Source organism: Psittacula echo (genome assembly GCF_963264785.1).
Source record: "Psittacula echo genome assembly, chromosome: 11".
Classification (NCBI taxonomy): domain Eukaryota; kingdom Metazoa; phylum Chordata; class Aves; order Psittaciformes; family Psittacidae; genus Psittacula; species Psittacula echo.
The window spans coordinates 18446714-18468597 of record NC_137746.1 but is presented as its reverse complement, the minus strand read 5'-3'; the positions used below and the strand labels follow the sequence as shown (position 1 = coordinate 18468597).

General features: G+C 36.9%; 1 protein-coding gene across 5 annotated transcripts in view; it reads left to right on the top strand.

Moving 5' to 3' along the window:
* Positions 1 to 21884, top strand: part of TENM2 (teneurin transmembrane protein 2) — a gene marked incomplete at both ends in the record, with an annotated part of 540785 nt that overhangs the window by 212113 nt on the left and 306788 nt on the right. The window contains one exon of one of the 5 annotated variants that reach the window (XM_080627343.1): positions 10543 to 10626. The exons of the other annotated variants lie outside the window; for them this stretch is intronic. Within the exon in view, the coding sequence (XP_080483469.1) occupies positions 10543 to 10626 (84 nt within the window). The remainder of the gene's footprint in view (positions 1 to 10542; positions 10627 to 21884) is intronic. 5 annotated transcript variants of the gene reach the window in all.

Here is a 21884-nt window from a genome sequence, read left to right as displayed (position 1 = left end):
AGGCCAGCTATCCCCAAGCTGCTTATTGATGTGTTTGCATGCTGTGATCCATCTCTGACTTCTTCCTGCATGCTTACTCTTGCCACTAGCTTTGTTTCTAACCTTCTCTTCTGTTAGGGTTGGCAATGACACTTTTTTTAAGGTAGTTTGATGTCTCCTGTTCATTTCCTAATGATTTTTCTCTTAGTTTTGAGACTAATCTGCCCCATTTATTGCTTTTGTTCCTGTTTGTGTGGCATGAACAATAATGGTCACTTAAAAGATGGGTGACAATTGAAAATGTTGTCAAAAGTTCATATAAGATCCGTTTTCAAATGCCAGCCTGTTTCAAATGCTATTTTCTGTTAACCTCAACTGATCCGGGAAATATTCAGCACTTCTATAAGTTCAAGTCGCTACATCACTTTTCTCTTGCTTCCTTTTTAATGAAGACTGAAACTTTCTTCATTCTGTTCCCTTTAAAGTAGAAGGATTTGGTGTAGACTTAATACTGGATCTGCTTTTCAAACTCCCTTATTCATCCCACAACAAATCGTATATAGGATCAAATGCACTCATTTAGATCAACTGAAATATTTGGAGCTAAGCTGTCTGTGTACTATCTTATGCTAATGGCATTTCCATGATAACAAGTGTGGAGGGGGTGGATGTCAGATTTATTAGACTTTTCCCAGTCATGATTTATCATGATAAGTGAACATTCTTTCGGCTAATATACTGAATATCACAACTAATGCTAAAAGGCAAGCTTGGCACAATCCCAGTTTTAGCCTCTGTGATATACCACATACAACATTTATACAGAGTAAGATGCCATGAAGTTCTTTATTGCCAGGATTTATAATAAAATACTTCAGTATGCACTGATCTTTTGCTATATGCAAAAATGGTGATGTAGACTGACATAATTCTGTGTGTGCATAGTAGAGGTCAGAATTTTGTCTGGGATGTTTCGGGGGGGATTTGGTGACTCTGTGTAATAGCACTGTCTTCTGCTGTGGTTTAGATGGCTTTTACCTAGCCACTAGAGGCCATTTCAGGATGAATTGACAACCTGCACTGTATCTTTTTACTCAATCATTTCTATGTGCAGAGTGGCAGTAGTATTTTCAGAATAGCACTTATGATAAGGAAAAAGTAGGCATAAATGGGCTGCTGAGAATTTATTGGCATTCCTAGTTCTGTTGATCAGGAGCCTTGCCAATACAGTGACTCAATTGCCTGTTTCATGAACAGGTAGAGCCTTTTCTAGCCAGAGTATTTCTCCTCCTCAGAGATAAAAATAAGAGTTGGTGACTTAAGGGTAGAATGAACAGGAGCTAAGACAGCTTGTCATTCCTGAATCTTGTCCTGACAGCTGCCTTAGCAGAATGCATTTGATAAACTGTGATTGACAAAATACTTGAAAACTGCAGCTTAAAACTGAATTTGTGGAGCATGCAAAAGTAGACAGGATAAAGTAAGAAGAGTCTTATGAGCACACAGAGCTGTCATGCACATAACTCTCTTTAAATTTGAGAAGAAGAGAGCTGTAGGGAAACCTAGATTGTCCTAATGTAATTACCAAGATCATTACTGTAATTGAGCCTTCATTTGAAGCTAGGTCATTATGCAATATTTTGTGCTTGTTTGTTACGCAAAATCTAATGCTGTAACTTCATTCATTGGTAGAGAAAGGGAAAAAACAAAAATTCAGCTCCAGTTTGCACTGAACGTTTGGAGTCCATACATAAAGTTTGAAGTTTTATGGGCCATTTTAATAATAAAAAAAAAAAAAAATGACAGAAGTGGACATCATTTCAGTGACTTTACAGGTCTGGTTTGAAAACAATTGGAAGTTTCCACTTATTGCAAGTTAAGCTCAGAATTCTCTAAAAAGGAAACCCTTCTAATGCATCTTCTGTAGGATTAAAGGCACCCAGAGGGCTTTTTTTGTAGGTGGGTTTTCTTTTCTATTTCAAATCAGTCTCTTTGATTGTCTACATAAAATGTTATGTGCTGTCCCACTAGGTTATGGCAGTGAAGTACACCACTTCTCTATAAATACTGGGATGATTTTCAAAGCATTTCAATATAAATTTAATTGCAAAACCGAGCTATACAGAACACTGCTAGTATTGCCAAGTGCAGAATGCTGTGGCAGTAAGCAGAGAGCACAGGAGTCTCTTTTCCTGTGTTGTTTGTAGTCATTAGACTGCCCTAGCAGTTGATGCATTTGTTGGTGTTCGTTCTATTTCACATTTGCATTTCAATTCCTGTGAAGGAAAGATAAAATAGAAGTAAACAAATGATGCTTATTTGCTCTTTAGTTAAGCTCCTATTAGACTTATGACTTTAAGAGAGAGAGAACATTGGGGGGAAAATGCCTAGGTAGTCTTTACAGAGCATCATATGTCCATTCAGTCTCCAGCAGACTTCAAAAGGACATACCCCTGAGGTTTTAATGAAAATATAAATCAACAGGGAATAACTAAAAATACACTTAAAATGAAGAGGAAACTAGGTCACTCACCACATGACTCAGTATTTGTAGCTTAGATAGAATATATTGCAGTGTTTTTCAAATCATAAATATCCTCCTGGTACATGTAGGATGTATTGTGTATGTCTATTTACTCTAAAATGTTATCCCTTTTGAGTCATTGTGTGCTGCAATGCTCTCTCTCTAACAGTGCACAGCATGAACTTGTAATATGTTTATATGTGTCTGTCTTGTCCAAGCAATTCTTCTGGCTCTTTTATAAACTGTTTGGTTTGTGGAAACTGGGCAGATGCTAGAATCTATCCATCAGGAAACAGATGAATAGAATTATTACTAGCCTATGTTGTATGTAAAGGGAAGCAGCTACCATGATGTGTAAGGTAAATGTATGGTATATGAGAGCTGAATGTGTGATGTTTTATGTGCCTCTTCCTGCACTTGGTTGTTCCATTCATAGGACAAACTTAATTTTAGTGTTTGGGTTTTTTTTTTTGTTTGAAATGAGCTGGGAAAACGGATCCGGAATGAGGTGCTAATTTTCTGTGTGCCAGCTGTTATCCAGGGTGGTGGAGACAAAGCAGTGAAAAAATTTCCTGAAGAGTCTTAAGGTGCAGAATAGGTGGGAGAGAAAACAGCAGGGGAAATTGGTAATTGTTGAGGACATACTATGAACCCTGGATTGTCTGTTATTATTCAGGAAAGTTACATTAGTGCGGGAGTGGACAATCCTGTGACTGGATATGGCAGTAATGCAACCGCCTTCATACAGAAAAAAACCCTACCTGAAAGTTTCTATAAAGAACAAAACACAAAATATTATTGCTGCCATTCTATAAAGGTGTGCGATGTCCATACCTTGAACAATATGTTGAGTTCTCATTCTTCCATTTAAAGAATTCTGTAGTAGAACTGCAAAGGGTAAGAGCCAGTGAGATGAGCTACCCAGCGTAACAAGACATAGCTTCCTTGTGAAGAGTGACTTAATATTATTTAGTGTAAAAAAAAAAACAAACAACCAAGAACAAAAAAAACCAACCAAAAAAAAAAAACCAACAAAAAACAACCAACCAAACAACCCAACAAGCCAAACAGCAACTAGTGACATGACTGGAGTCTGCACAGTGGTGATAACATAGAAAATGTGAATGATTGTTTTTTGCTTTTTCCCCATATAGGAAATCTACAACATCGAATCTGTAAATAGCAGATCCAAAATGAACAAAAATCTACTTCATAGAATCATGCAACCTTGGACTGGTTTGGGTTGGAAAGGACCTTAAAGCTCACCTAGTTCCAACTCCCTGCCATAGGCAGGGACATGTTCCATTAGAGCAGGTTGCTCCAAGCCCCTGTGTCCAACCTGGCCTTGAACACTGCCAGGGATGGGGCAGCCATGGCTTCTCCAGGCACCCTGTGCCAGTGCCTCAGCACTCTCACAGGGAACATTCAGGGAAGCTGTTGGGCTACTTGTCCCTGGACTTTGTAAATACTGGCAATTTACACTGGTTCAAAACCAGATGAGAAGTTAACGAAAGAAAAATCCAACCGGGGTGCTGAATAAAAATTTCAGGAAATCTGAGAGACAAACTCCTGGAGTTTGAGAGGCTATTCTGGAGGATTCTCTTCATGTGTTTACTCTAGTTTTATATTTTTCCTTAGGCTAGAGATGTGATAAAAGATCTGACTTGCTACAGGTTATAGTTACATTCTTTGTCAGAGCAGACTGAGAATGATTTTGTTTTGAAGCTATAGGTGATCTCATTATAGAGGCTGAAGAGAGAGTTGGTAAAATTTGAGACTGAAATCTTGTCCTTTGTAATTCTTTCCCCAACATAACACAGTAAGACAGTAAGTTTGTCTGCTTGTGAATTGTGTGTCAGTTCTTAGTTCTTCAAAACTGTTTACAGGCATAGCTGCCAAATCAGATTTACCAACTAAATTACTTGAAAACTGTAATTTTGTTTTGGTCTTTTTTCCCCCCACTAATACAACTTGCCATAGAAAGAGAAGAGATCAGTAAGTGAACGTAGGTCTAAAGGTGGTTGAGGCTTATCAATTACTTAACTTGCTGTAACAATTTAAAAGCAAAGAATAATTTTTAACACTGAAGAACTTAGCTGTATAATGAGGAAGTCAGATGCTGAAGTTATTACTTTAAGAGCTTCTTTGTTTTGTTTTGTAAGGCATTACAACACTGGTTTTGGCCATTGATCTCCCTAGGAACACAACTGCATGTATTTCTTTTAGCGTTTCTTTGTATTTTTAGGGGCTTGCTTTGTCTTAAGTGAGCAATGAACTAAGCTGTTAGAAGCATGTTGTAGGGCCTATGAATATTCAGGTCATTGAAAGAATGCCCAGTATGTCAGTAGGACTAACATGGTAGCCATTTGGTCTTTCATACATTTTTTTGTCCATATGTCTTGGCTTTACATTGTTCTTTTGACAGATTAAATAATGTTTTAGTTGTTTCCTACTTTTGTTTGTTTTGGAGAAAGGGGCAGGGTGACAACACCCAACATGTGGTTACAAGAATTTAGTGCTATTAGAATTGCATGGAAAACCTTTCCATTGCTTTATGAATCCCTTAATGTTTATTTCACAGCTGTCACAGTGCTCATTCTGCGGACATTTGATAAATTAGAACAAGTGCAGTCTTATCAAGAACAGCTAACTCTGGTTTATTCCCTTGCTCACAAAAGAAGCAGCAAAATAGTATGGGGAGATAATTTTTAGCATGTGGCAGATAATTTTTAATGTAGCATTTTGGTTGGCTTATTCTTTCTCTCCACCTCCAAGCTGAAGAAGTACAGGGTATCAGTATCCTGCAATAAAGAGAAGAATTCTTTTTAGGGAATTTTTTTTAGAATTCAAATTCTTTTTAGCCTTCTCTAAGCGGTTTCTATTTACAACATCCTGTGTGCTGCCAAAAGTGACAAAGAACAGCAGTGGGTGCTTTAATCAAAGTGTTGATTGGTTGTAGTACAATGCATATAGTCCCCTCTAAGTTCCAGCTTTGTGCTTGACCACTTTTGTTATGTAACTTGTGAATTTTGTCACCATATTTCTGTAAGGATCCAGGATTTAGTGATTTTTAAGTGGGTTTTTTTTTTTTTTCCAAATAGGTAGGGTTAAAAAGTTACACTTTCAGCAGGAACTGTTTAGTTTGTACTTCAGCAATTTAAATTGTCCCACTAACTTAATAAGTCAGATGCTAGTCTTTCCAGAAATTAATTTTTTGATCAAAAACAGAGAGGCTGAACTAATAAAATGTTTTTTGAGAGAAAGACTTGAATGGAAGAGGTATTAAAGAAAGAGCAATAAACCTTAGAGTATCTGTAGTTGCCACTTGAGATTGAAGCTTTTTTTAGTTTGTAATACATTATTCCCATGAGAATTGTGTCTTATGGTTTTATAAATTATGGAGATATTGACCCATAGCTGAATCATTGACCTGTATTGGGATACTAACCGTTTCTTACAAGCATGAAGTAATAGTTGTTACATTGACCCTTACTTTAAAAGCAAAGCAGAACAAAACTGAAAAGAAACAGTGTGGAAAAGAGCAAAAATGTTATGAAGTTTCACTTAAGAGTTTTTCGTTTTGTACAAGTCAATGACCATGTTGAATTAAGAGGCAATTACGAACACTTTAGATGTAAGAGCTTGACTGTTCGGGGGCATTTGAGAAGACTCATCCAAGTTGCCAGTGATTTAGTAGCATGATCTTAAAGTGGTATTGTGAAATTGGTTGAAGTTCCTATATAGGCATCCATTAAACTTAAGAGGGTCTATATTTAATTCTTTTTGGAAATAAGACACATAGAAACCATATAATTTGAGTGAAATAAATCCATTTGAAATTTAATTTCAGTTCACTGTAAGTCTTAAGTGTAGACAGAGTTCTGCACAAAGAAATAGACACATCTATGCACTCTGCTAAGTGCTGATGTGATGCATGTCCCTGTGATTGCTACGGTACTAGTACATCCTAATGCTTTAATTAGTTCAGAGGAAATGAAAATGCAAAATTAAGGTATTTGTCATTTGAAGTCCTGTACTGTTGTGTCTGATGTAGCTAATTGCTGAGTTGATTCTCTATAAAAGACATGGACAATGTGCTTGGAAAATCCAGCTCCTGGTGCAGTAGATCTATTGCTGGTCATGTTTGGTAGTATTTAGAATGTCATAAATAGAAATGTGATTAAAAAATTCCTCTGCCTCCCATTTTGTAGCATTACCTCTGGTCAACTGTGGAGGGAGAAAATGAGGTATTTCCTATTGAGTTCACTGAACTATAATATTCTTTGAAACCTGCTTGACCTAAGAGCATTTTCCTTTGTGGTGCTTTTCATTCTTGCTTGAGTATTTGGGGTGTGCACACATTTAAATGTGTACTTTCAAAAATATAACGTCTTGTGGATATTTCTTATTGGAGAATGCTTCTGCTTGAGAGCTGCAGTATACAGTTCAGGTAAAGCTGTTTCAGTTTAACTGGCTTGGTGAATGTGCTTCAGAGAAAAAAATTAATATGACTTTTGTAAAAGATCAAACAAAACAGTGGCTATAAAATGTGCGATAGAGTGTAATGGAGTAAAACAGCAGAGTAATTCTCTCAAGACAATATAGGAGAAGAAAAATTGTGTGTTCCTGTTAACTACACAACAGTTCATATTCCCATATTTTCCTGCATGATTTTATTACTGACTTTTTTCTAATTTCTTCATAAACCATTGTTTGCAGATAGGTTAAGAGTACCACGGCTGTTATGTCTGTCCAGTATTCTTGGGCCAAAATGTTAGGATAGAATGTGATGAAAATGCAAAACCAAGAAAGGTTGTTTGAGTAAAACATAGAGCTTTGACCTGCCCAGTTCTGAAAGCGGTATGTCAGTTCTTATGGGGTTTGTCCTATTCCTCAAGGAACATAATCAGTGATAAATGACAGTAATAAATGTTGAGCAAATAACAATGAAAATGTACCAAGGTACTAACAGAGGAGCAGCCCCTGCTCGCTGAAAGTGTTCAATAGAGAGGAAATCAGACACAGTTGGGACAAGCCTCAGCCATGTAGGTATGACAGAAATGGAGTGAGAGTTCATTACTGGGTGGTTTTGTGTGAATATTGGGAGGGAGGGGAAGCAGCTGAAGAAATTCAGAGCATTTATTTGTAAGACTTTTTAATACTTCTGAAGTGCTAGTTTATAAAAAATAAACCATCCTTTTATTGTTTATTGCTAGTAGAAGTTGGGGTTTGCCCCTTTGTTAAGTAGAAGAGGGAAAATGAGAACAGAGCTTAGGAGGATATTTATGCTCCGGTCATGTTTAAAGTTCCATAGTTATTTTCTGGATGAACATTGATGGAGAGGCACAATTATAGGTGGAGGAACCAAGCCTTATGAGATGCAAAAAGTTTTAATACTGTAAAAAAAAAAAAAAAAAAAATATATATATATATATATATAAACACTGTGCTCTCATCTTAAAGGGTTAAGCATATACTGTCTGTTAGCCAAGCTTTTGTCTATGCCTGTTGGGAAATGTTGAACAGTGAAATTCTAGAACACCTGACTAAATTAGGTTGAAAATTCATAGTGCGTAGTTGGAAGCATCCATTCAAACAGGACTGTGAAGGGAAAGAAAACAACTGGGGATTGCGGGGGGGGGAGGAAGTGGGGAGTGGGGAAGAGACAGGAGTGATACTTGCTCCTGGAAAGATAGCAGTTATGAAGCATTCTCAGGCCAGCTTGAAAGAGGGACCATAAATTAAGAACAACTTGGTATTTGGTGAGCAGCCTCTTTGTGGTGAGATAGACGAGTCCTGTGGGGACCAACAGTGCTTTGTGGTGGGATACTGAGGAGTGGGATCTCCGACTGCGGGGTGTGCAGAGGTGCCTCCTGACTGCTGGTTACATAGCATAGTGATAGGGAATGAAAATGAGGGGAGTACTTACAACCTTGCCTTGTTGGACAGCAAGAAGACGTTGCATTGGTCTCACGCCAGGCCTTGTGGGAGACTGCTGGGCTGTGAGGGAACTTAGATAAATGTTAAAACATAATGCAATAGCAGAAGCAGTGTCAGTCTCTGAAGAGGCTGCTGTGAGAAAGGAGAAGAAAATGAGTTTGCTGAATAATGTGCTGAAGACAAGCAGCTAATCTGGATATCGTGTGCCTCACAGGAGAGTGGCTTAAGAATTGCAGTATTTGTTTTCTCCATTTTCAAAATTGGCTGCTAGTATTTATGCTATTATTTAAAATTAGCTGTATCAGCATTGATTTTTAAGTTAAACTGGAGCTTGACGCAGCAAGCTGAAAGCTGCTACTCATTTATCTTTGAAAGTAATATACCGAAAGCAGATTTCTTTCTCTCTGTTGGTTACTGTAGGAGCAAATGGACCTGTGGACATTGTGGGGTTGTGTTTTAGAGGAATGTGTAAGAGGCAAGCATAGTAAATACACACAGGATTTACTTTTTCCAGATGTAGAGTGTGGTGTCTGATAAGGGCTAAAATTAGCTTAATGATCTAAAGATTTACTTACAAAAAGGTTTTTTTTCCTAATTTTTGGCAAGGCCAAAGATTGTAGGTCATAGTCTATTCTTTATTGTCAGATAATTGCAAAATCCATTACTGTCCCTTGGAGATGGTTTTTTATAAAAGGCTGTACTAAATCTGAATAAAAGCCTAATAAGTAGATTAGTTAGAACAATAGTCCTCATGAGGATGTTTGATTCTGAGTGTAGCTGCTAGAGATAACCCTAAATGCAATTAGGTTTAACTCCCTGTGAGTGTCAAAGGAAGGTAATACCCATGGAGACTTCCCTTTAGATGACACTATTGTGAAAGTGTCTCAACATTTAAATTATTCTTTCCTTTGGGCACTGGTAACAAACTTTAATTCTTGGAGAAACATAGTTTGGAAACTTAGGTTTTAGCCATTAGGCTTAGGTGTTTCACATCAAAAAGAGGGATGTCTCAGCTTCTTTGTGGGAACAGTTTGTTGTCCTCATCCATACCCTTTGTAATTACAAGGATCAAACATCCCAGGGTGGACACAGTCAGGTAAAAAGAGATGACAGCAGGTTCAGTAACACACACTTAAAGCTTAATGTGACAAAATGTCAATAGATGAACTGTTGGTGGATTAATTCTGGGTTTTCCTCTTGAAAGAGAAATAAAAGCAAACCACAGTTTGACAGTAAAGATGTCAAATGTTTGCATGTTATAGGGTGTGATATAACAAAAACTATATAATTGCAAACTACTAAAATGGTTTCATTCAATTGTAAGTAGCACAGAAGAATAACCCTGTATTGAAGAATTTGGTCCCATTTTTACATAAAAAAGGACAAGATTAAAACAAAAACCCTTAATGAAATTTGTCTTCCTAAAGCTGGAGAGATTTTATAAGACAAAAAAGAAAAAAAATGGCATTCTTGCAACAGTGCAGCTTCACTGGTTCATGTTAGTGGAGATGCAGCAGACTGAGCCTGATTATGTTGATGGTCAATGTAAAACTCATCATGCTGCTGAGATAAACATATAAAAATCTATATATTACAGCTGAAAGTGTCCATTTTCCAAATGTATTTTTAGAGTCTGGTTTAGATGATAAAAGTTATCTTTTAGAAGAGTGCAATGATACCTACTTGGCTATAGGACTAATAGATATTACACTCAAAATAAGCTAGTATGATCTTAAATACCTACTGTTCAGCACGTGTAGAACTTAAGGTTAAATTCTAATGCACGTATTATAGCCAGTTTTTTATGTACTCTGTCCTTTTTGTGGTTAATGATACTGACAGTGAGTATATGTACCTCCTGCAAAGAAAGATTTCATCAGTACTACTGCTGCTCAAGATGCCTTTTGTATGCCATTGATAACAACATTAAAGTATTCTTGTTCTCTAGATAATAATGAGTAATATTTCTTTTATTATTCAGGAATGGTTTGGGTGGGAGGAGGTGAAACATTCTATTGGGTGTGTGTCACCAAAGGTGAATAGAATGTAAAAGGATGAGAAGAGCCATCTCTAAACTGTATTTGTTTTATTTCATTTAGATTTTCACACACACCTTTCTGAGAAATTGAAAGACAGACAGACAAGCTGGCAGCAGCTGGCTGAGACAAAGAACTCTCTAATACGTAAGGTTTTTATCTTGCTTAAACTGTGTTCTTTGTAAATGTAGAATCTAGTTTGGAATTTGTGGGGTTTGCAACAATTAATCTAGTTCTGTTTATGTTCTGCTTATTGTGTATTTGGGATTTTGTTTGTGTGTTTCCTCCTGGGTGTTTATATTCTGTTGAATAAACCTGATCTCTCTTTACTACTTACTTCTATTGCATTGTTGAGTTACCTTCCTGATTTGATTGAACTCAGGGTGGGGCTTTTGGTTTTTGTTGGGAGTGTTCACCAGGTGGTGAAAGCAGCTCATGGTGCTTCACAGGATGCGGCTCATTACATGAACAGAAGGAGAGCTAGGACTTGAGGAGTGCCAGATCTGGGTACACACAGGCATAACTGTAAAAGTGGCACATGTATCTAGCAGTATTTTCACCAAAGAAATTGCCTTTTTATCCCATGTGTTGCTTGTGGTAGATGTTTCTTACATCTGACTTTCCAATGAAAGATTTAGTGATAACTCTGTTCACCTGTAGTTTTGATTTTAGTTTTTTTGTTCTAAGTGTTTCAGATTCAGCCAGTGACGCTAGGTGTGACACTGACGGTTTGTTTCTTAGGGACTGTGCAAAACAGTTGGAGAGGGGTGGGTGTTATTTATTTTTTTTTCTTTTGTAGGGAATCACCTGATTTCTTGTTTTTACTCCCCTTTCCCTACCTTCCCCTGCTACACTTTTTGTTTCACTAAGAGCAAGATGCCTTTGAGAGGATGAGGATGCTTGGAAAAAAACTGGCAATATACTTTTTAGCAAAAGCAAAAGCAAGCTGTAGTAATATAAATCCAGTGGCATCTTAAGGCATTTTAGTGACATCTTCATGTGTCTTGAGTTCAAAGCATGGTTTTCATTCATCAGATGTGTATGCTTACACTAACTGTATCAGTATGTGCCCTTACCAGTTTATCAGGGATTATTATTGTAAAATCTTTTGTCCTCAACACTACAATTTTTGCCCTGTATTTGACAAGATAAGATGAAAGATATATTCTCATATCTCATTATATTCTTCCATTGCTACAATGACCTGGTACCTACTTGAAAGATCCCTTTCCATTTGGGCTTCTCACTTAAGCACTTAAGCAAATGGTTTGCAAAATTATTCCTAACCAGGAATAATATTCTGCTTGTTTAATATTTAAATGAGACCTAAACCAATGTTTTCTTGTCAGCCCCAATTTGATTTTCTGTTATATTTCTTCCCATAATTGCTTGATTGTTGCTGAAAAATAGTGAATGGCATTATGCTTTGAAAATCAAACAGTGTCTGAGCAAATACTGGGGCAGTTTCTTACATCAAATTCTGGAAAGTACTGAGATCTGTGACCATCTTATAGCTAATGCAGCCCAAGAATGCTTAGTGTTTTTTTCAAACTGGAGATAAGGACTGTTTTATGTATTTCTGTGCTTCTTAAAAGAATGGGAGCCAGAACATATAGTAGGGAAATTAAATTTCAAACAAACTTGATTTATATATTGATTTTAACTTTTGGCATTGTATCATTCAGGGCTCTAGAAATTAAGACAAACATGAGAATGTAGTAATAACTACATAGCAACTCAAAAATACTTGATGACAGTATTAATTTTCACCTCTGACTTGACAGTAATGTATTTTAGAAAATTGAACTGACAGCAATAGAAAAACTTGGTACTTTTTGTGACTTTAATGAGTCTAATTACTTGGACATATGAAATCTGTTATTAATAGTAAAATAGTTCATTGCATGCTCTAAATGTGGTAAGAAAGGAGCAGTGAGCTTATAGATCCAGGTGTGCTGACTGACGTTGATGTCAGTCAAATCAACTATGGTGGTAGTTCAAGGGAATTGACCAAAACCAAGCTTTAACTGTGTTCCTTTTAAAAAGTGCCGTAGGACTCTTTGCATCAGTCTGACTGCTGCCAAAACCAGACAGATGGTGGTAACCTTGGTTTAAAGCCTCAGCTGGCTGTGAATGCATCCAAACAGTTTTGCAAAGCTTTTGGCTTGCATGTTTTGTCAACAAAAGAGGACTCTTTGTATCCCTGTAAGTGGAGCCTTCAGACTTTTCATTTTAAAGGTAACCAGTTATTGAGTGTGCTCATTTAGTGGGTGGATTGCTTTGTTGTGTTCTAATGAAATGTTAGGTTTCTTGATCTACTGAGCCTTTATTTTGCTAAAGAGAAAGGCTGCACCAGCAAATTCTAACAGGTAATGGGTAAAAGGAGGTTAAGTGCTGAAGAGGGGTGTTATAATGGTCAGTGCTTCAGAAATACAGGCAGAAGGATTGTTGTCAGATCCTTGTTCAGACTCTGGAATGAAAGCTGATAAAAGCATCCTGTAGGGAAAATATCTTCCCTACCTTCTCTTTGGTGTAGACCTACCTAAATTTTAGCTTTTCTGACTTCTCCCTTTCTGGGAGAATTCTTAATAGATATAAAAAATCCCCAAACACGCAAACAAAAAAATACTTCAAATCTATCTCATATTAAACACCCAGAAATTAAAACTAAACAGAACAAAACTACCCTGGGTTTCTTTCTAAAGCTGGAAAATAATGTAACTAAAGCTCAGAGACTTAACAGAAACATAAAGCTTTTAAAGCATTCAGATAGTGTAATGTTGAGCAATATATAAAAGTAAAAGAAGAAATCTGATAGCATGGAGCTTAGAGTATGACTTAAATAGGACATTGAGAGGCCTGCACTTCTCATTAAATAATAAAGATGAAAGGATCAGCTCCTCCTATAGTGTGTGCAAACTACCTGACCAGGAAGTGCAATGGAAGGCTTAGCATGGAGGGAGAAAGGATTGAGTCACATAATTAAGAAACATATTTCAGTGCACTAACAGTGGTTGTCCAGGCAGCCTTTTTTGTACCATTTCCTAACGTTTGGTTCACTTTGCAACCATTGTCATATGGTTTAAGCATCTTTGCTGTTTGTTTCAACATGATGATCTTGAGTAAATTGTAAACATACAAATCTGGACATTGTTGTGGAGTCCATAGTCTCTGAATTCATGTATAAGCCTGTCAGTGCCAAAGGAGGTTTGAATGACTATAGTTGCAGAAAGCATACCTCTCAAAGACCTATGGTAATCTGTGATGTGCAAGGAAGTTCTTTAAGTAATTTGGGGTCATTATCAATTGAACTGTAATTTAATGAAGATGGGGATTATTATGCCTGTTCCAGGGGAAGAAAATGGATTGAATTTTATCCTGTGCTTATGATGTTTAGATACAAAATGCAGCTGGTTGTGAGTATGGGGATTTGATTTAGGAGGATGATCTCTCCATGCTATTGTCACCAAAATCTGGGAAATAAACTCTCTAACCAGAATGAGCGGTTAGAAACCAATATGACTTTATTACACTGCCGGGTGCATGGAGGATTGCTGTGCCTGTCATGCGCACTGAGAAGAGACAGTTCACAACTTATGTCTTCATTATATATGTATTCATTGCCATTCCATGAAATGCCCGCCCAATTCTTGTTTCTCATGCATGTGGGAATTTGGGCAGATAAGGCCACCTTGCAGGTGCTGTGAATTTTAAGGAGTGGTGCCTGGGGGTCCTAGTGGTTGTCTGGGGAGAAATGCCCCTACTCAGTTTACCCTGTTATGGAAATCCGTTAGTTAAGGCCATTGGAGTGCTTGCTTAGTCTTTCCAGTTAACTACTTGTTCTTGTTCGGACTAATTTACAATCCTAAAGGGCTCCCCAGGTGATTTTCTTTCTCAGGCCTGTCAGAAAGAGGAGGGCCCACACTGGTTTGAGAGAAGACATCTGGTTCTCTTGTTGCTTGCCTTCCTTATCTTTATATCCTTTATACACAGTCTCTATAGCCTTTATGCACAGTAAAATTCTAGTTTAAGAATCCTTGTAGCCCTGTCTAAGTCTCTATATTCAGTGAAATACTACTTTAATTTGATATCACTGTGACATTAAAATCATCAGTGATAATGGGAGACTGATGTCCAGTAGCCTTCAGATATAAATAAGTTCTTTGAAAATTTTATTTCAATATTGTGTATGGATGCTGTGGATAGTGTGTGTAATAATTCTGTTTAAATCACAGTAGCGAGGAATTTAGATCACCTTGCTGCTCTCAGCATGGTTTGCCTTACTGAGGATTATGTGGGTTTACATTTCTGGGAAGGCTTTGGGTTTCCATTTTAATGGAAATCCTTTCAAAAATACATGAGCAAAACCTGGTTTTGTCATGGGATTTTTAGCAGTGATTTCTCTAAGTAACCAAGTCCAGGTTGTACAATTGCTCTTCATGCAACATACTGTTTTCATAAGAAACAATCAACCAGAGAATGTAAACCGCAAAGCCAAAAGTGTGCGATAAAATCAAATGAGAATGCAGGAAACTCTGAGAGGGAAGGAAAACTCTCTTGCGTCTTGGGTTCTAGAAGAGAACAAGCTGACAGTTCTACCAGGTGCCTCTCCTAGGAGCAGACTTAACACTTGTTACAGAATTTGTCTTGAAAACACCGGTATTTGAACTAAAGGATTTGCAAATTTGCTTGAGAAACAAACCAGATTGTGTGTTGAAAGACGGAGCTGCGAGCAAAATACTCGATCATGTCAGATTTATACAAACTGATCTCCTGTGTAACGCGCCATGTCCTAGAAAACTGGAAGCCATGAAAACAAGAACTTATATTTTAAGGAGTTCTCTGACAGCTTATAAAAAATAGCTTTTTACATGAAGCTTCTACCTTAAAGAAGCTGATGAAATAGGTGGTAATTTTTAACACAAGCAGTGACAAAATAAACACCATCTGCTAGTCCTGACTTATTCCATAGTATTCTCATGCTGGGTGATTTTATTTCGCTTTTTTTCAGAAATAGTTAATGACACATCTGCTGTGTGGTTGAGGTGCGTTTTCAGTGATTAAATGTGGACATAAGTTTAGGGAAAACAACATTGAAACTTCTTTGGGAAAGTGAAGGATGTATTAAACTAATAAAAGGAACTCACAAAATACATATTTATGTTGATGCCTTTTATTTTTTATTTTGATCCAATTTATTATTGGATCAAAATGTTAAACATGTTTTTATTCCTTCAAAGTACCTGATTATCATGGAAAACTTCTAATTTAGTCTTTCTTTTCCACAAAGATGTTCTTACTCTTCTAAGCAAGCCCACTTCTTTAGCACTTCTGTGGATCTGGGGCTGGGAAGACAGAGCAGGTTCAGGTGTCATGTCAGTCTCAGACTTGAGGGAGCATAATGTACAGTGCCATCATCGCAACTGCACAACAAAATAGTGAGGTTTACCTCAAGATCCACTTGAATGCTGTACAATAAGAAATTCTACATACATGAAGGGTTGTTTACTTATTATAGAGTATGTCTTTATCCTGTGAAGCTCTGTGAAGCTATCTTTCCTCCCAAGCAAGGTTGTTAGACAAGGTGTAATCATCTGGTTTATGTCCCTGGATTATTCAGACAAAGACATAATTTGTGGTGTTTTGTGCTGTGGCATGTTTTCTTCCCTTTGATAGAGCTTGGTAGTCCTATTGGCTTGAAGACTCCTCTCCTGTGTCCCTACAAAGCAGTCTCTTCCCAAATTACCCCAGTAAGTTCTACCTTTTCCTTCTCAGTCAGCAATGAGAAATCTTTGTTGTGGGAATTCCTCTTTAGCACTTTATTGCAGAGGCATTAACATAATGATCTACTATACAAAATCCAAGCAATTAGGTTGTTAAACCTGTACTTACCGTGCCAAATAATAAGTCCCTATGCTGTTATCAGTATAAGTAGGTTTTAATAAATCCAAAAAACTAAGTGGCTGGATCTCCATATGGATGGGTGGATATTTAATTTTAAGATTTTGATAGAAATTAAAGCCGTGGACCAGAAAACTTAGAGAAACCCCTTTGGCTACTTTATTCTCTAGTAGATTTAAGAACAGGATGGACTCCAGAGATGTGAATTCAGACCTTGTCTAGAACTTTACAAATCTCAAGAAAAAAACAAAATTCAATGTCTTCTCTTACTACCACCGAAGTCTGTTTAATGGAATGAAATCCTTGTCCTCCCGCTATGTTCTCAAAAAGCATTTTGACAACTTATGCAGTAAAACTGTATATAAGAAATTATGCCTGGAAGAAACATAGTATAAACAATTTTAACAGGAATTGTTGCTTCTTTTCTTGTTGTTGGGAGTCCTGAGCCACATAGTGAGTATACATGAAGCATTGCATTGCCTCCTTATGAACAGTGGCTAAGGAAATATTGATGGAAATATGTCTAAGGATAAGCATCTGTACTTGCAGTTATTTTAATGCTTTTATGCAAACTTCAATTTATTATTTCAGTGATGAATGTGTAGAGAAGCACTGCCTGTGAAGTGATGGGCTACTAATGTTAATTATTCTGTTAAAAAAAGAAAGAGCAGTCTTGACTTAGTGGACTTTTGTCTTTACAGACTGCATAGTAATTAAGAATTGGAATGAGAATTCATGCGAGTTGCATGAAATGTGTACTACGTACAGTAGATAGTGAGCAGTCGAAGACATCCCATGTTCGTTAGCAGTGATAAACAGACTTACATAAGTTAAATACTTCTATTACAAACCTTTTGACTTGACCTGATCTGTGTAAACATTGCATTTATGATTTATCAGAGCTCTTTGAAAGACAGCCTTATGTATGTGTATTATCATTTATGTTAATCTGAAACATTTCTCAAGCTGCTGTGCATGAAGTTAGGGTGAAGAATCCGTTACTTATTCATACCCATATGTATGCTGTGAAACTTGAATAAGGAAGGAGACAAGAAAAAGTGATTTTTGAAAAAATACATACATTTTTTTTATACTAGTGCCATAATTCATTAGTTTAGGTTTACTTGCATCCGATGCTTAGGTAAAAGTGGAGGGAGTCTGACCAGTGCTTTCTTTGTGAATTTCTTCAGCTTGCTTTTATAAGCACTTCCTTTTGTGTGGATTCTTAACTGGAAATAGAATGTGCTTTATTCCAAACTGAATCTGCATCTGGGGCAAAATTTTTGTAGTCTCTAATTGATTGCATTATACATTATATCTCTTACTATAGAGAAGCTGTGAGAAAATGATGACAGTGAATTATTTAAAGCTGTTACTTGCGAACTCTTCCCCATATTAAAGATTTTTACATTGTCGGTGCATAGCTGCATTCAGAAGTTGTCAGTGGAAGGCCAAGCATTCTGTTAGAAGTGTAGATAGTGGATGGGCTTTTTGTATCTAAAGAGTTAAATCTGTTTGGGGTAATAAGCAGAGGTGAAAAGCTGAGACTTAAATAGCACATTTCTTGATATCCATTTCCTTACTGGGACAAATGAGTTCAGTATTTTCAACAAACTTCACAGTATTTCTCCTGCCGGTAAGACTTACAGACACATCTGGTAATACATTTTCATGCTGCTTCAACATTTATTTCCTTAAACAGGATCGTCAGGAGTTAGTGTTTGACCCCGAAGTAATTGTTTAGATTTTGAGTAATAGTTCAGTAAATTGAATGTGCTTCAGAGACAGGTGGGTTTTTTTGTAGTTTGAATGCTCAGAGTCTGCCCATACTTTATTGTACTTGGTTTATATCTTTTATTTAGAATGAAAACTTAGTTTCTTCAAAGTCTGGGGCAGGGAGATCCCATGATCTTTAACTACCTGGTCCTGATTAATGGAAATACTGAATGTGGTGTTAATGCCGAGAGGCCTCCAAAAGGCCTTACTGAAACATACTGACTTTCTTTTTTAACTGAAGCATGATTTTATTGGATTAAGGAGCATGTGGAAGTGGGAAAGTGAGTGCTTTTTGGAAAACTAAATGATCTGTAACTAGGGAAAAAAATCAGGTAGCTTCTTTCTCTTTAGATAACAGGAATTTCCATTGGTTGCCTATCTAACTTGCAAAACCTTCAGGCTGCTTTGAGCACTGTAATTTATTCATTGCTAGGCCAAATTGTACTGTTGCCGTCCCTCCTCTTTAAACTCAAAGGATACTTGGTGATTCTGAGGATTAGTTGTAGATGTTGCTCCGACTTTGTGTATCTACTTCAGAAAATTAAAAAGAGTGACATTTACCTGATCTCTTTAAAGACAGGAGATTTCTAAATTTAATCTGGAAATCCCACAGTTTATTAAAATACCTAATTCACTTTCTTCAAGGGTTTGCATATGAGTGTTTCCTAAAAGCTGCTTTTGTACTTGATTTTAGTTAGCTATTAATGTTGTCTTTAAAAAGCCCCAAATAAACAATTTTGTACAAGGTTCTTACTACTTAAAATTAATAACAAAATATGGGAGAAGTTGAGTCTGAATAACTTTTCCTACCCAACTTCAACTTCGTATACTTCCTCTGTAGTTTCCCATTTGCTTAGTTGGTTCTTCATAGATGAAACAAATTCTGTATGCGTAAGTTACAGGAGTATATGTATTTGTAGTGTGTCAAGAACATGACATGCAAATCTGTGGTTTTGTGTAATACATATTATATATATACAGAAATGTATCCTTGAATTATATTTATACCCAAATTTGGAAGTACGGTGGAATAATACATACACCTCTGTGTCCCTGAGCTCTGTGGCACAGTTCCTGTCGACTTCAGTAGGGCCAATTCTTCAGCAGTATATGTAGAAGTTGGAAGATGATCACAGAGCTGTATTTCATAACTGGCAGCAGGACAGTAGTTAAAGAGTTACTTGTCTGAGAAGATCCCAGGCACTGTCAAAAGGCTTCTGACAAATCATACACAGTTTCTTACTGTGTAGCAGACAAAATGATTTCTTTAAACCTGTCTGTTCTTAGGCTACTTACATTTATAGTCATTATTAAGATAAAAGAGCATAGCCTATGAATGTTTTGTGCAGTTGAAAGATTAAAGGTCATATAATGATAGGAGACAAAGCTTATTGATATGCAAAGTTTAATAACAATAATTTGTACTTAATAAAATGCATATTTTCAGAGTACCATCTCAATCCATTCAATTTCTGAAGTGTCATGTGCGGAAGATCATAGAATCATAGAATAGTTAGGGTTGGAAAGGACCTTAAGATCATCCAGTTCCAACCCCCCTGCCATGGGCAGGGACACCTCACACTAAACCATGGCACCCAAGGCTCTGTCCAGCCTGGCCTTGAACACCACCAGGGATGGAGCATTCACAACTTCCTTGGTCAACATGTGCCAGTGCCTCACTATCCTCACAGTAAAGAACTTCCTTATATCCAAACTAAACTTCCTTTGTGTTTAGGTTTAAACCCATGACCCCTTGTTCTATTGCTACAGTCGCTAATGAAAAGTCCCTCTCTAGCATCCTTGTAGGCCCCCTTCAGATACTGGAAGGCTGCTGTGAGGTCTCCATGCAGCTTTCTCTTCTCCAAGGTAAAGATCTTTTTGTCTTGCTTACTGTAATGTACAGGACCTGAATAGCCTTATGTCCTTATCTTAAAATACATCTATCATCTGTTGCACTGTGGTGTAGCTCTTTCTGAGCCATCTTTACTTTCAAAGGAAAGTCAGGTTGTACAAATAGCATAACACAAGTTGTGGTTCTGGTTTTAAATACTAGTCTGATCAGTATTCAACCTGTGGCTAAAAAAACTCTCCTGGCCTTACCTGTTTAGAGTAGAAAATGCAGGTTCTGCTCTTGAAGTGGTATTACTTAATATAAGAGTGACAGATGGCTCATTGCTTTAGTTGGAGGGGAATGTGTAATATAATCCCTATGTTATAGATACTTGTGCAGTGAGTTCCATTATTGTGGGGTTTTTTTCTGATAGGAAAATATACAGAATTTGACTTTCTGAATTCCCAGAATAATGGTAACTTTTTAACTTAATCCCTGTCAGTTTTTTCTCGTTACTCTTAAGTAACAACATGTCACCTTTTCTTCAGTATCTCATGTGTGGCATCTATTACTGTCTATGACATAAGGTCATTAAGTTGCATTTAATATTGAGGGGTATTGGCTAAAAATAAAAACGAATTTGATTTCATAATCACGTCTTGGTAAGCTCCAGGTGTCAAAAGTCAGCCTTATTTTTCCCTATTTCACCTTGAATTTTTAGATTCCTCCATGTCATCTTACAGCTGTGTATTCTTTTGCAAAGGTCAGCTGTGCCCCCCCCCCTCTCCAGGCAATGCATCTCACAAGCAAACAGTTACTAGTGTCAGCGAACACATGGCTGTGGTTCACTGCACCTTTAATTCTTAATCATGAATTTGTTGAAGGAATGTCTGAACTTATCAGCTTAAAGGTAAATCACTTCTTAAGCATATTACATCAGTAGGTTTGATTAAAGAGGTAGTAAAATTATATTGGTTTTAAACTGTTGCTTCCTTATAACTTAAGAGGTACAAACCCAAAGGTTTTTTTTTCTATTATGGAAAAAAGTTGCATGCCTGGAAACTAAGGGGAAAATACACTGAAGAGTGTTAGAATAGAATAGCTATAGAATAGGATAGCTAGACACACTTTACATGTATGTCTACATCTTCTATGTACTAACAGATACCGATGGAGAGTTGGGCTGCTGAGACCCTAGAGAAGCCATGACACAAGCCAAGTACGCTTCCTTAAAAATGTAAAGTAGTTGAGAAAGATAGTTAGGGTCCAGGTTGCAAGCACCCTGACATGAAAAATAAATTCCGTTAAAGAAAAACTAAGCTGTGTTTCTAATGAGTTTACATTTTAAAATAATAGATGTGCATGTACTTTACGAATTGTTTATATACATCTCACAAAATCCACAGCCTTTAAAGGGTCTTGTCGTTGCTAAGTACGGTTCATACTATGCACAAGTTCATGAGTGGTAGCATGAGCAGATGTTTATTGTTCCAAAATGCACGTGCAGGTGAAGACAAAGGACTGTAAATCTGGACTGCAACACAAGTTGTGCTTTCCTGAATGACCATGCTAAGAGACATAGTGTATATTAATCTATGCTAAACATGCACAAGATGTAGATGAGTAAACTGAATGCTAAACATACTCTAGCAGCTGTTTCAACATAATTTTTGTTTCAGTAAGCTGAAGAATTTGTTGAAAAGGAGTCCAGATTGCATTCTCCAGTTAAGGGACTCAACAATTTTGTACACTAGAGGTGAAAATTAATCAAAAGCTAACAGAACTGTGTTGAAAGAAAACAGTTTATACATTGATGGAAACAGTACTTAGTTTTGTTTTGGTTTTGTTTTGGTTGGTTGGTGGTTGGGTTTTTTTTTTTAGCTGGGAATATAATATG